The sequence below is a fragment of the Polypterus senegalus genome, chromosome 5, assembly GCF_016835505.1.
Source record: "Polypterus senegalus isolate Bchr_013 chromosome 5, ASM1683550v1, whole genome shotgun sequence".
NCBI lineage: Eukaryota > Metazoa > Chordata > Cladistia > Polypteriformes > Polypteridae > Polypterus > Polypterus senegalus.
This window is the reverse complement of record NC_053158.1, coordinates 20,694,489-20,709,018: the sequence shown is the minus strand read 5'-3', so window position 1 is coordinate 20,709,018 and position 14,530 is coordinate 20,694,489. Positions and strand designations below refer to the sequence as shown.

The following is a 14,530-nucleotide window of genomic DNA, read 5'->3' as shown; positions in this document are numbered from 1 at the left end:
TACTGTTGACACCCATCAAGGAAGCTTGCAAGCCTAAGCAGTTACAAGGCTAATTAGTTAAAAGACATTTTCTCCCAAGGGCTCCAGTGTGGAACAACAAGCCAAGTCAGTAACCAATTATAAAACATTCAGCAGCCATACCACAAGCAGGTCACTCACCTGAAGCTAAGCATGGTCGGGCTTAACCAGTGTTTGGATTGGAGACCAACTAGGAAATGCTTAGATGATGGTTGAAGAGGTGTTGGTGAGGCCAGCAGGGGGCACGTACCCTGTGATTTGTGTGTGGGTCACACTGCCTAATGTAGCAAATGGGACACTGTGCTGTAAAAATGATGCCATCCTTCGGATGAGATGCTAAACCGAGGTCCTGACTTTCTACGGTCATAAAAGATTCCTGGGCGTCTTTTCAAAAGCGTAGGGTGTACTCCAATGTTCAGTCTAAAATGCCCACCATGGCCTAGTCATTCTGGCTCCCTAATCATCACCTGTCTGTAAATGGCTATCTTTCACCACTTCACCACCTAATAGCTCATGCGTAGTTAACGTAGTGGCGTGGAATGGCTGCTGTTTCATCATCCAGGTGGATGCGACACATTAGTGGTGGTTGAAGTGGTTCCCCACTTACTATGTAATATGCTTTGAGTAGTGAGAAATGTGCTACAGAAATGGAATGAATTATCTATCTATCTATCTATCTATCTATCTATCTATTTATCAATGGGTGTGTGTGTGTGTGTGTTCACCCTGTGATTGATTTGTACCCTGTCCAGGTGTTGTTCCTACATTGCACCCTATGATTGTTGGGATAAGCTCCAGTTGTTCCCTGACCCTACCCGGGATAAGGTCGTTCAGAAGATGGATGAATGAATTATAAAGACGTGTGTAGTTGGTTGAATAACTAAGTTAAATTGGTATGGTATGAAGGTTCTTGAAAAAGCCTAGCAATGGACAGAGATACCATCAAAATGTATGTCTAGCCTCGTCAATAATGCTGGATGGATGGAACGTCAAGCTGCAGACCTAATGGGGGTATACTTCTGTTATAAGCACAGCCAGCATGCAGTAGTTTGAGTCATCTAAACCCTCTTCAAGGTAATGCAGAGCCAGCCCAGGAGCTGACAATGGTGGCCTGAGATATCATTGTTTGTTTGGCTCGCCCTAACCTCTTAGAGAGGGAACCAGAGACATGACCACATCTATTTCCTTGGAGAATGAGACATTCCATTTCTGTTCATACCTTGTAGCTCAAACCAGGGTGTGTTGCAAATAACCTTCCTGCTAGAATGTTTTCATTACGTCAAGGGGATGTTTCAGAAAATCCTTATAACGTGGCCTGATGTTTAGCATTCTTTTTAAAAGACTTTCATTACTTATTGTGCATTATTGTGGTGTTTGTATGTATATTTACTGGGGGATCCCATTATAGGGTTGTCTGCTAGAGCATATTTCACATATATAAATGATTACTTGTAAATGTTTTTCCCTGGTAACAAATCAATGACTCTGAGAAATTAAGGAACAATCTTACAGTAGAAGACAAGTAAAACACATTTTTTTGTAATTATAAAAGGTGTTAAAAAGTGAGGAAAAATGTGAATGGAATTGAATAGCAATACGTAATAAAATAAAGTTAACAGATACAAATTGTACAAATTACACACATCAAAAACTGTGTGTGTGTGGTAGGCTTTACACACACATCTTTCTACATTACTGCAGTGCTTCTTCACTTATATGTTGATGAAGCTCTTTAAGAAGTGGTTAAAGTTTCTTTTTCAGGAGAAGACAATAAAAATCTTGCATACTTCTACTAATTATTCTTCCTCCAATTACACCACAAAGCCTCCAGGCACAACAAGCAAGACAAGCCATCTTCTTGATGTAAGAAAAATTGCTTCATTAACTTTCAACAATTGCTTTTTGCTTTAAAGTTATTAATTTAAATGTGTTTTGTAGTAAATCACCTTTACATTGACTTTTTGTTGAACTGGATAATGAGCCACATCATAGTGAGGACGTCTGGATTTGACTAGAAAGTATTAGGTCTTATTTTAGGAGTGCAGTCAGTAGTTTTAATGTTCATCTTGTTAGTAATATTCAAAATGCAAGTTCAGACATTAATTGGACATTATAGTCATGGGGGCTTTAATTACCTAAATATTAACTGAGCTAACTTTACAAATAGCGGAGCACAAGAACAGGATTTCCATCCATTATCCAACCCGCTATATCCTAACTACAGGGTCATGTGGGTCTGCTGGAGCCAATCCCAGCCACCATAGAGCACAAGGCAGGAAACAAACCCCAGGCAGGGTGCCAGCCCACCACAGAACAAGAGGATATTTTAGACGTAATTAGTGACAGCTTTTTAACGCTGTATGTTAAATCACCCAAGTACGTACCCAAGTCTGTCTAGATTTAATATTTTGTGATAATTAAGATAGAATCAAGTGGTGACCATAATATAATACAGTTCTCTGTGTTTATGCAGAGTGTGGATACAAAGACCAAAACTGTTATGTTTAACTTTGGTAGGGCAAATTTTGAACAGATGCAACAAAGTATAAAAACAATAATCTGGCATAAGCTTTTAAGAGTAAAAAACAGACAAGGAGCAGTGAAACTTGTTTAAAAACATTTTACAAATAATGCAGGACAGGTGCATCCCAAAATTGGAAATTAATAAGTGAATTAAAAAAACACAAATTCCACATTAGATAAAAATAGAGATAAAAAAGAAGCTGCAAAGGAAAAAACAGCTGTGTAAGTTGTACAAGACTAATAACTCCAGTGCTAAGTGTAGGGCATGAGAGAGTATGGGGGCAGCCATAAAGAATGATATTAGGGAATCTAAAAGGCCGTTGGAGAGGAAAACTGTAGATAAGGTGAAAGATGGCCCAAAGGAATTCTTTCAGTATTTTAGTAGTAAAAGAACAATCAAGAAGGAAGTGAACTGCATCAGGAACAGTAAAGGGGATTAAAATATAGAGAGAATGAAGAAACAAATGCTTTAAACTTGCATTTTTCTGCAGTTTTCACATGTGAAGTAACAGGGACTACTAAGGAGGAACATAGTGATTTTGAAATTGTATAGGGAGAAGTAATGCTCAGAATTAAATAGGCTGGAATCTAAACCAGATCATGTCACTTACAGACATTCTTAGATGATTCTGCACTTATGTGGTGTATTGATAAGGGAATGAGACAAAGGAGAGGAGTCCGGTGGACAACTATATTTGTTGGTGCAAAAAGAACTGTCTGAAACTTAACATCACCAAAACCAAGGGACTGGTTATTAACTTTGACTGCACCAAGAAGCCTCTAAACTCAGTCACTATCCAGGGAGTGCACTCCTAGAAGTACTTCGTAGTTCACATCAATGACATGTTGGGCTGGTCTCATGACACAGAGGAACTATATAAGAAAGGGCAGAGCAGGCTCTTTTCCCTTAGGAGGCTGCGTTCCTTTAATGTGGGTACTGACGTTATTCACGTCTTTCAGAATCCAATGATTTTCTGTGCTGTGGTGTGCAAGGCTAGTAACCCCAAGAGAAGCCTAGCAAGTTAAAAGGTAATTTAAAGGGTTATGGAACTCACTCTGGACTCTCTGGAGGTAGCAGCAAAGGAGAGAATTAAAACAAAACTCAATGTCATTATGGACAATGTTGCATGTCCTCTATCTGCCACATTAACACTGAAGACTTTCAGTCAATGCATCATTCAGCGAAGTTTGGCAGGAAAACACGACTGGGGCTCCTTCATAGTAGTGACTGTGACTCTGGCATGTGTTCAACCTTTAGTACCGTGTGTATCTATATATATATATATAAATGGTCCTTTGGTTATTATCATTTATGTTAATGTTATTCATGTTTATTATTTATAGGTATATAGCTGTATATTTTTGTATCAGTTTTGTTTATTGTTTGTTTTTTATGTGTGCATGCTTGTTCTGCCATGTCCATTTTTTTTTGTGGGTGGATTCCCAAGACGTGGAGCAACGTGTCCATCACTTTTGAGGAAATGCTTCCAAACCTTTAAAGGCTCATGGGAATTATAGTCTCTCACTGTTCATTGTATACCCTTGGTGTTTGGCGAGTTTCTCCTTTTTTGGTATTACTAATTCTTTGTATTTACTGTCTTTTAACTCGTTTGCTTTTGCTTAAGGGGCTCTGTTTTCTAACCAGTGGTTTGGGCTTGTTGGCAAATACTTTTTCCCTTCTTCTTTGATTTTTGAAATTTGTGTTATTAAATTGTACTTTTATAAAGATTGTTGCCTTTCTCTGTTCTACCAAGGAGTGGTCGTGATACTCTCCCTAGTGAATAATTTTGAAGGTATTTTGGGATATTTCAAAGAATATTTTTGAACTTTGAGAGTTAAGCACATTTTACATTGGTGTAGACTACAGCCAGACTGTTGTATTTCATATTTTTGTTTTATGTCTTTTTTCTTCATTGTCGAATCTTTGATTTGTGTTAACATTACTTTGGTTTTTATTTGCTTTATTCCTTATGCTTATGTTATGTGCCTTGTGTTTTGTGGGTGGTTTCCTAAGAGGTGGGGCCACCTACCCATCACTGCCAAGGGCTGCCCCTTGGGAGTATAAAAGTGGGGACAACCCACAGTTTGTTGTGGTTCATCTGAATGCCCTTCTCATGCGGTGAGTTCTCCTGTGTTTATTTTTGTGCTTTTGTTATTCTTCTGGAGTTTTAAACCTGTACTATTGTTGTGACTTTACCTCTTGGATTCTGTATTGGGACATAATTAGCCATAAGTTGACTTATTGCTCTGGCATCTCCTTTGCCTTTTATGCTCTATGGAGCTTGCTTTTTGTTTAGAGCAGGGGTGCCCAAGACGTCGATCACGATCGACCGGTAGATCAGAAAGGTAGTGCAGGTAGATTGCGTTGAATTCAAAAATAATTTTTTTAAACGTTTGTCTATCATATATCCTCCCTATGGCATTTTCTACTTGACTGACATACAGGGCGGCCAGTCTGAGATCATTTCTTCTAACACACTGGTCATCCCGCACGCACGATCAAACGCGCGAGCTACTGCAAAACTCTGGCTGTGATCTAGTAAGCCTTCCAATTTATATCGACTTGTTTGGGAAGGGTATGGGCTGGATGTGGAATTGGAAGAGGATGTTTTTTCTCACAATGTCACAATTGAAGTGCGTTTGTCTGATCTGTCAATCTATCATTGCTATTCCAAAGAAGGAAAATGTGGAAAGGCACTTTCAAACTGTACATAAAAACTATGAAACTGACTTCATTCCAAAAAGCGATCTGACAAAGAGAAAGGAGAGGGAACTAAAATCGCAGTTAATCGGACAGCCGTCATTTTTCACTCGGCTGAATTCAAAAGCTAAGGCAGACACACCGAAGAATCGTTCTGGGTGAGTCACTCGATCATTAAGCATAAGAAGTCCTTCCAAGAGCTATCTCCTTGATTGCATTATTCGGCTCTACTTATTTAGTCAGCCTTTTCCCACATGAAGATTATTAAATCCAAATACTGTAGTGACCATATATGTATTGAATTGTTATTGTGCCATAAAGGTTATTCAGTTTTGCAAGGTACAGCAACATATATTTTATGTATAAAGTATACTCAGCATTTTTAATGTAGGTAGATCATTTCAACCTGGTCATTTTAAAAGTAGCTCGCTAGCCAAAAAAGTGTGAGCACCCCTGGTTTAGAGCATTGTATTGAGAAATAAATGTTTTTACGTATTTCTGAAGATTCCATATGGCCCTCTGTGTTAACAACCAGGGTTTTTTTTACAGTGTTTCATCCTTTAGAATACATTTTTGGAACTATGTGGGACATATTTGCTTTGCACATAACACAGTCACTCAAGTGGGAGCTAGGTGGCACCTTCGATTCACATCCTCTGGGCTAGCTGGAGGGTCTCAGGCCTGCTTCTCTGGCTATTTAGGAAGGCCTCACATGGCTTAATTCAGATGAGTGGGTCACTAAAGTTGTGGCAAAACAAAAAATATTTTAAATTTTTATAAAATGAGAAATGCTTAGAACCCCTTAATGGACACATACTTATTGAAAATGTGTTGAGGAAAACCTACAAAAATTTAATGAAGACTGCTGATCATTTCAACTGTCTATGTGGAGATTTCATGTTCGGTCTGCGCTCTTGAACCGATCAAAACTAATAACTACAGAAAGTCTAAAATAAGTGAACAAGAGAGTTGAAATTGTCCTTATATGAGGGACCTTCCATGCAGGATTAACTCTTGCATTGCATCCATTTCTGCTGGGAGAGATTCTGGTCCTCTACAGTACATTCCTGTGTAAGAAAATGTGGATTCCAAAACTGCATGGATGGAGAGGTCTAATTATGGCAACTAAATGTTTAAAATGCTAATGGCACACTGGGAGGATAGCTGATTTAAATGTCTCCTGTACCATTTTTTTTTTACCACAGTGTTTCTGTGCTTTGCTTCCTAGGGATGTAATTATGTACCAGGAATGCTTGGGGCCGCTATTGAAATAAATATAAGTTGTCTGTACATTTAAATATTCCCTACATTGTGTTAAACATGAAAAATTCATGGCTGTTAATTACATTCAAGTGAAATGCAGTGTTGTTTTAAATTGTTTATGCACTACAAACAAGTGTAACTGGTTAATTTAAAATGTGGCTCTTTAGATGGATTATTTGGATTACGTTTAAATAAGTCACAAACAAAGCCATAAAAACATAAAGATAAACATTCTAAGATGCAAAAAAGCTTGACCAGCCACAGTTAATGTATTAACTTTGTATTTATTCCTTATGAAAAGAGAAACAACAACAACAACAAAAAGAAATCACTGAGTGACCCCATTAAGAATGTAGCCTCAGCCTGACCCCCGTCTTAATTCAGTCCTGGCAGAACATCAATACTCATCCTCATAACTCAGCAGTGATTTTCTGAATTTTCTTTCCACTTAAGCCAAAAATGCTTTTAAATATTAGCCACCATAAAATCACATAAACTGTAAAAGTCCATTTACCATTTATTAAAACACTCTGGAAATTACAATAAAAGAAAAATCACACTTTCCATCTTAACCATTTAAAAAACAAATTATTCATGCTAACCAGAGGGGAATAATAAAAAAATAAAATTATAAAAGAGAACAGACCTTTGATTTTGGGGGAGCTCGAATGAACCATTTGCAGTCAACTGCTTCCGTTTCTAAGGCTTTCCCTTCTTTGGTGATTTGCTGAGATTCAACAATACCCTCTGGTCCTCCCATTTCAAATTCACAAACTGTACCACAGAAGAAAAGTACATGAGAAGTAGGAAATCCTTTAAAGTTTACTTTAAAGGTATTAAAAACAGTCAAAGACATGCAGTGGATATATGTATTTAGTATTTACTCACTTGGCAAAGGTTTTAGGGCTCCAAGGTCTTTAAAGTCAGGATCTGCAAGATAAAAATGAGCATTAGTAAAGAAAATAGCTATGAATAAAATACTAATTTGATTATATAAATGATTATATGTTAACAGTTTTGTAGGAGTTATGTTATTTTTTTTAAAGTGTTTTGCCTTCAGAGCTCCAGGGACCCGATTTCTATTCTTGGGCCATTCTTTTTCAGAGGTCTTCAACACTGTCTCAAAGTCACAATGCAGAAGTTGCTTTGTAAGAAAAGGTGAGTGAAAGTAATCACACAAACTGAAAGTTTCACTTTGCAAAAAAATTTAAAATATTCATAACGCAAGATGCAACATGAGTGGTACTCAAGACGTAGTAATACGCTAGCATGTAGAACATATATAGCAGGGGTCCCCAACTCCGGTCCTAAAGGGCCCCCAGTGGTTGCAGGTTTTCACTCTAATCCTTTTTTTAATTAGTGACCTGTTTTTGTTGCTAATTAACTTTTTTTGAATTGATTTTAATTGATTAATTTCGTTAATTAGCAGCCAAACAATAATGAGATACAAAATGAGCCAAAACACAACCAGCAAAACATGACCAATATTGTCCATCATACCATATCTGAAAAGAAAGAAAGGTGAAGGTCTCAGAAATGCTGATCTGCACAGGTCCACAAAACATTTCGACACTTTTCTCAGCAAAGAGTAAATCAACAATTTTGGAAATGTCTGCTATTGCACAATGAGAGCAGCAACAAGCCATGGAATTAAAGAACGAGTTTAATTAACAACAAGAATCAGAGCCTAATGAAGCAATAGGTTGGAGTTTAGAGGCCCTGACTTAGTTGGTCTTCTGTTGGCTCACTCACTTCACATTTCATTTCTGTTTGGGTGCCTTTTAAGGAAAGAAATGAAGCAATTCAGAAGAACAAATCTTAAAAAACAAGTCAATTAAAATTAATTAAAAGAAGTTCATTAGCAGCTAAAATAGGTCACTAATTAAGAAAAGGGTTAGAATGAAAACCTGCATCCACTGGGGCCCTCCAGGACCGGAGATGGAGACCACTGGTACATAGTTTCTGACTGATATGGCGGTACTGGACATATATACTTACCGATCTAGTAAAACTCCAACATAAAGGAATATGTGATTCTCTGTTTCTCTCTTTTCTTGCCTCAAAGATGATGCATGTACATAGTACCTGATTGGCACATAGGTGGTGCCAGATATGTTTACTTACTTGGCAACTTAGTACAACTGTCGCATAAACTTATACGTACTCTTATTAATACATGTTATTTATTAATAGAAGTCTGAATTTTGAAAGTACCCCTACAGGAAGAAAGAGGAGTTGTAGTGGTCTCGTCACTATCAACATCCAGACAGTGTTTGGAAGCCATTAAGCAGGTTTAAAGAATTTTAGGTTATATAGCACAATGTCTGGAGTTTAAAACAAAGGAGGTTATGATTAAGCATTATAATAATCGGTGAGGCCTCATCTGGAGTACCGTGTGCAGTTTTGGTGTCCATATTACAAAAAGGACATAACAGCAATGGAAAAAGTCCAGAGAAGAGCAACTAGTCTGACTCTTGGACTGCAGGGTAGGAGTTAAGAGGAAATCAAATCTTTATCATATGCAGCATAAATTGTTCACAATTGATGTATAAAAGTTACCAACTGTTTTCACACCCTATCACTATTGATTCTTAAAGTAATACTGCTAACTAAATAGCCTTCAGAAAGTATTTAGACCCCTTCACTTATTCACATTTTTTATGTTACAGCCTTGTGATAAAATCGTTTACATTCATTTTTCTCATCAAAAATAACATAATACCCCAGAATGACAAAATGAAAAACAAAATTTTAGGAATTTTTCAAATTATTCAGACCCTCTACCTTGACACTTGAAATATGGCTCAGGTGCATCCCATTCTATTGATCTTCACTGAGATGTTTCTACACCTGGTTTGGAGATCACCTAGGTCAATTCAATTGATTGGACCTGATTAGGAAAGGCACACGCCTGTCTATAGAAGGTCCTACAGTTGACCCTGCGTATCTCAGCAAAATCAAGCCAAGAGGCCAAAGGAACTACCTACAGAGTTTATCAACAGAATAATGTGGAGCCACAGATCTTGGGAAGGCTGCAAATGTTCCTGCAGCACTGAAGGTTCTGAAGAGCATAGTGATCTTCATAATTCTTAAATGGAGAAGGTCTGGAACATCCAGGACTCTTCCTAAAGCAGGTCACCCAGGCAAAATGAGCAATCATAGGAAAAGTTTCATGGTAAGTGAGGCACTCAAGAACTCAATTTCCAGAGAATCTCTATGGAGGTGGGAGAAACTTACAGACATACAACCATCACCACAACAGTCCAATGATCTGGATTTATGACAGAGTAGCCAGACGATACATGAAAGCCCATTTAGAGTTTATAAAAAGGCACCTAAAGTATTCTCAGACTGATATAATGAGGTTATTAGAAATAAACTTGATCCATTAGGATTAAAAGTCAAGATGGATGTAAAGAATTTAGGGGTAACTATTGACTCTGACCTGAATTTTAAATCACATATTAATCAGATCACTAGGACAGCGTTTTTTCACTTAAGAAATATAGCAAAAGTTAGACCTCTTACAACTTTGCAAGATGTTGAGAAATTAGTTCACACTTTTGTTTTCAGTCGGCTAGATTACTGTAACGCACTCCTCTCAGGACCACCTAAAAAGACATCAATCAATTGCAATGAGAGTAGAATGCAGCTGCCGGAATCTTAAATAAGAAAAGAAAATCCGAGCACATCTCTCCAGTTTTGATGTCACTACACTGGTTACCTGTGTCATTTAGAATTGACTTTAAAATACTGCTTATGGTTTACAAAGCCTTAAATAATCTGCTCCATCTTAAATTTTGGAATGTCTTTCAGCTTACACTCCAAATTGTAACCTTAGATCTTAGAAGTGGTGAGGCGGCCTTCTGCTGTTATGCACCTAAAATCTGGAATAGCCTGCCAATAGGAATTCACCAGGCTAATACGGTGGAGCACTTTAAAAAACTTCCTACAGAGCTATAGCGCGTCTTTATGTGAAAACAGCTGTGTCAGATATAGGGCAGTGAACGCAACTGAGAGAATGAAACTGAATAATAAAAAAAAAAAAACAAAGCTAACCTTTACGAGTTTTTATACATTTACACTGGCTGTTACAGACTGAAATCAAATGTATGTTTTTATTCTAAAATAGTAAGAATAAAAGCAGCTCACTTCTCAAAACGGACTTGTCAGGGATCGAACCCATGAAGTTTCAATTACCAGTCAACAGCTGATACCGTTGCACCACCAAAGAAGTTGTAGTAAATGTGTGTCAATGTCGCACCCTAACGCGTGTTGTTTTTCTGCAGTTATATTTTTTAATAAAAGCGCACATGTTCTGTTATATTTGTACCTTTTGTGAAAGTGTTTCTTTGATATTTGGACTTCAGGCTTCACACATTATAAACTTCATGCCTACATTTTGTCAATTATTACTAAAACATGAAAAATGTTTCTTTTTTAACAATGTGTGTACATAGATCGTTGTAGACACTGAACACACATGAAATGCATGTGTTCCAAATAACAATATAGTATTTATAAAAGGTGTGATTTTGCTTGACTTCTCACTCTATGCTGAGCTGAGAAAACTGTGTGCCGGTGGGGGATGTGATAGCAGACTGCTTGCTGCTTATCAACACATTTAAAGGACAAAAGATGCTGAAGGAGAGGTGAGAAGTGATTTAAGGTGGGACGGATCTTCGAGTTTTTTTCGTATGCTCTGGTAATTCTAGTGATAAAGCAATTTGAGCTACATCATTTGTATGAAAATGTGCTTAGAAATAAATGTTCTTGTTCTTGTAACAAACAAGATTCTTTGGACTGATTTAACTTTTTGGCCTTAGTTCTAAGCATCACATCTGGAAGAACCCACACACTGCTAATCATCTGTGCAATATCATTCCAATGATGACACATGGTCATGGCAGCATCATGCTGTGGGGTTGTTTTTCAGAAGCATGGACTGGGAGACTAGTCAGTAAAATCTGAATGGAGCAAAATACAGACATATCCTTAATAAAAAAAAAACCTGCTTCAGAGCACTCTGGTCTGGGCCAAACTTCACCTTCAAACAGGACAATAATACTAAGCACAAGGTGAAGACAACACAGAAGTAGCTTATGGTCAACTCTGGGAATGTCCTTGAGTGGCCCAGCCACAGCCAAGACTTGAACCCAATTGAACTTCTCTGGAAAGACCTGAAAATAGCTGTCGATTGACAACATCAAGTAAGAATTCCATCATACGAAATACACATGATAATAAACTTCAGTTGAGTTCAGCTAGACTATACATCAGATAAGATGGTTTGTGTTTTCTAGTAAATAGTACTTTTTCTTTTTTTAAAACATTCTTGAAGGGGGGCTAGTAATGATCTAAACAATTTAAGTGAAACTGAACTTCCCAAAAAATTGTTTTCATTTGCAAAAAAAAAATGCAACACAGGATGTGTTTCAGAACCAATAAATTTTACTGTACATCATTACTAGAAAACTTTGCATCTCATCTGTAACATTTATCTTTATGTGGAAAGTGGAAAATGGAGAGGTGGGTGCAGATACAGTATACAACATTAACCTGCAAGCACTTTGAGGTAAGGTACTGCTAAAATCCACTGGCCATGGTGCGTGGCTGCATAGAGGTTTACAGAAAACCCTGCTTTGGATCACCGTAATGAGTGGTGAGCACAGGTGGTGTTACCACTGACATGGCATGAAGCAGAAGGCAATTAGTGTGTGTGGGAGATGTACAGCTGTATGAAAGGTGCCACGGAAGATCGCCACAGTGGCAGTGGGATTGAAAGGTGGCAAAAGAATGGAGCACTGGTTTTACCCTAAGGACATCTTCAGATCTTAAAACTTCTAGAAGATTTGGAAACATGGAAGGCGTGTTAAATGGTGTGACACGTGTGTTTGGGAGACAAATTCAGAGCTCATCTGCTGGTTTAGGGTTGGTGATGTCAACTAATGCCTCTCCTTTCCTTTTGCCTCCAGACCAGAACAACAACAGCATGAGGAACAGTGACATCACTTCCAGTTCTGGAAAACTCATCCCACCCCTTCCTTTTGGACTGCCTTAATAAAAGCGCTGCCACCAAATATACTCAGTCTATGAACTTGCATCTGCAAAACGATACATTGCAGTAATAACTGCTATTTTTGTCAGCTGTCTTTTTCATCATTTTCATCCAATTGTATGGCAATCGCCATTTGGTGCCCTTAACACTTTATTACTGTCTGTCTCTTTTATCTTACAATGGAAACAAACGAAGATACTGAGATTTTATGAATAGGTTTATAAGGTCAGTATTGTCATGTGTCCAGATTACAATGAAATTCTTACTTGTATGTGCAAGTGACCGCTCTTCAGTGCCACCTTAAGTGAGTACGCCTTCCTTACCTGGAAAATCTCAGAGCAGAGTCTACAACACTAACATTAGGATTTTAAAAGAAAATTAAAACGAAAACAATCCAAATTAACAATGAATAATGGAAACATTAGCAAGCAGGGAGATCATGGGAATCAAAAATAGTTTTTTTAACAGAAATAAGCAAAACGAACAACAAAAGAACAAAAATCTCAATCTGTACAATATGATAAAATACAATATTTGTGTTTTATTATTATAAAAATATATACGTAAATGGTATCAAGCTATTATTAAATTATATTACAGTATTGCTTTTATTGTGCTATAAAAATTCAGTGATAGCTAAAGAAAAACATGCCTAAACTACCAGTATATTCATCATTTTGCATTGTCATTTAAGTTAGTAAGCTGCCATCATAGCACGAAGTATACACTTTACTGACAATCTAATCACTTCTACAAATGCAATTTAAAATTCAATTATGGTTACAAAAATATTTTTCCTAAATAATAAACAATTTGCCATTCCTTCAGTTTTCTCAACCTGCCTTTTCAGTGAGAATGTGGCAGTGAACCAGGGCAGAAATTAATCCTGTAACAGGCTATGATAAAGAGTGAGGAGTGGACAAAGCAAGCTTCCATTTGCATACCATTTCACAAAACTGACAATAAAACTTTTTGCAAGAGATTTCACAACTCTCCAATATAAAACTTCCTAAAAGGAGTTTTTTTGGTGTTTACAAAGTTTTGGAGTAGAAAACAAGGAATATTGTTCCCTAAAGCCTTATGACAACCCAATAAAATCAGTTCATACCTCTTGTTTACCATGGAGGAGTGTAGTGAATTTTTTAAAAACATGACATACTGCACATTTTCCACATGAAAACACAAAAAAATGGGTGGGGGGGTGATTTATTTTGAACCTAGTTTTGTAACACAAAAAATATACAGTAGAATCATACACATTACTGTGTTTTCTCTAAAAGAAAATCTCACTACACTGGAAATGTTACCTAACAATGGCCTATTCCTGCTTCTTGATTCTGACAGCAGAGTTCCAGGATATGCTCTCGCCAAGCACCATGGAGCTTCAATTTTTTTTTGTCTCTAATGCAATGGAAAAGATCAGTTGGATGGATACATTATCCAATGAAAAAAGATGGAAAGGACTGATGAGAAAAGGAGCATGCCAGAAATAGTGAGGAGAAAGTAACAAAACTGTGTAGTAAGAGGAAATGGATTGATGAAAATAGTGTTGGAGTATATGCCTGAGGGAAAGAAATCAAGAAGGAGGCCAAGGCAGGATATTATCTGAAAGATGATAAATCATACCAAGAAATGAACGGAAGAGCAGAAGACAGAATACAATGGAGGAAGTGGCGATAGATAGATAGATAGATAGATAGATAGATAGATAGATAGATAGATAGATAGATAGATAGATAGATAGATAGATAGATAGATAGATAGATAGATAGATAGAACTTTAAAGAAGACAAGTGGAAAAAATACGGGCAGTCTGCAAAGAAACTGGGGTCAACCAAGTCCATGGAAAATAAGGCAACAACTGCACAGAGCACAGAACATAAGAAATTTGACAAACAAGAGAACACCATTCACTTCCCATTGAGCTAGCTAATACAGTAGCTGAACTGTCCCAATATCTCATACAG

At 37.3% G+C, this 14,530-nt stretch overlaps 1 protein-coding gene across 3 annotated transcripts in view; it reads right to left on the bottom strand.

The window, feature by feature from the left end:
- The window catches only part of neto1l (neuropilin (NRP) and tolloid (TLL)-like 1, like), a 407,478-nt gene that overhangs the window by 129,303 nt on the left and 263,645 nt on the right, over positions 1 to 14,530 (bottom strand). For all 3 annotated transcript variants that reach the window (XM_039754358.1, XM_039754359.1, XM_039754360.1), the window contains exons 5-6: positions 7,394 to 7,435; positions 7,152 to 7,279 (exon numbers count right to left, since the gene is read on the bottom strand). In XM_039754358.1, coding sequence (XP_039610292.1) covers positions 7,152 to 7,279; positions 7,394 to 7,435 — 170 coding nt within the window. The remainder of the gene's footprint in view (positions 1 to 7,151; positions 7,280 to 7,393; positions 7,436 to 14,530) is intronic.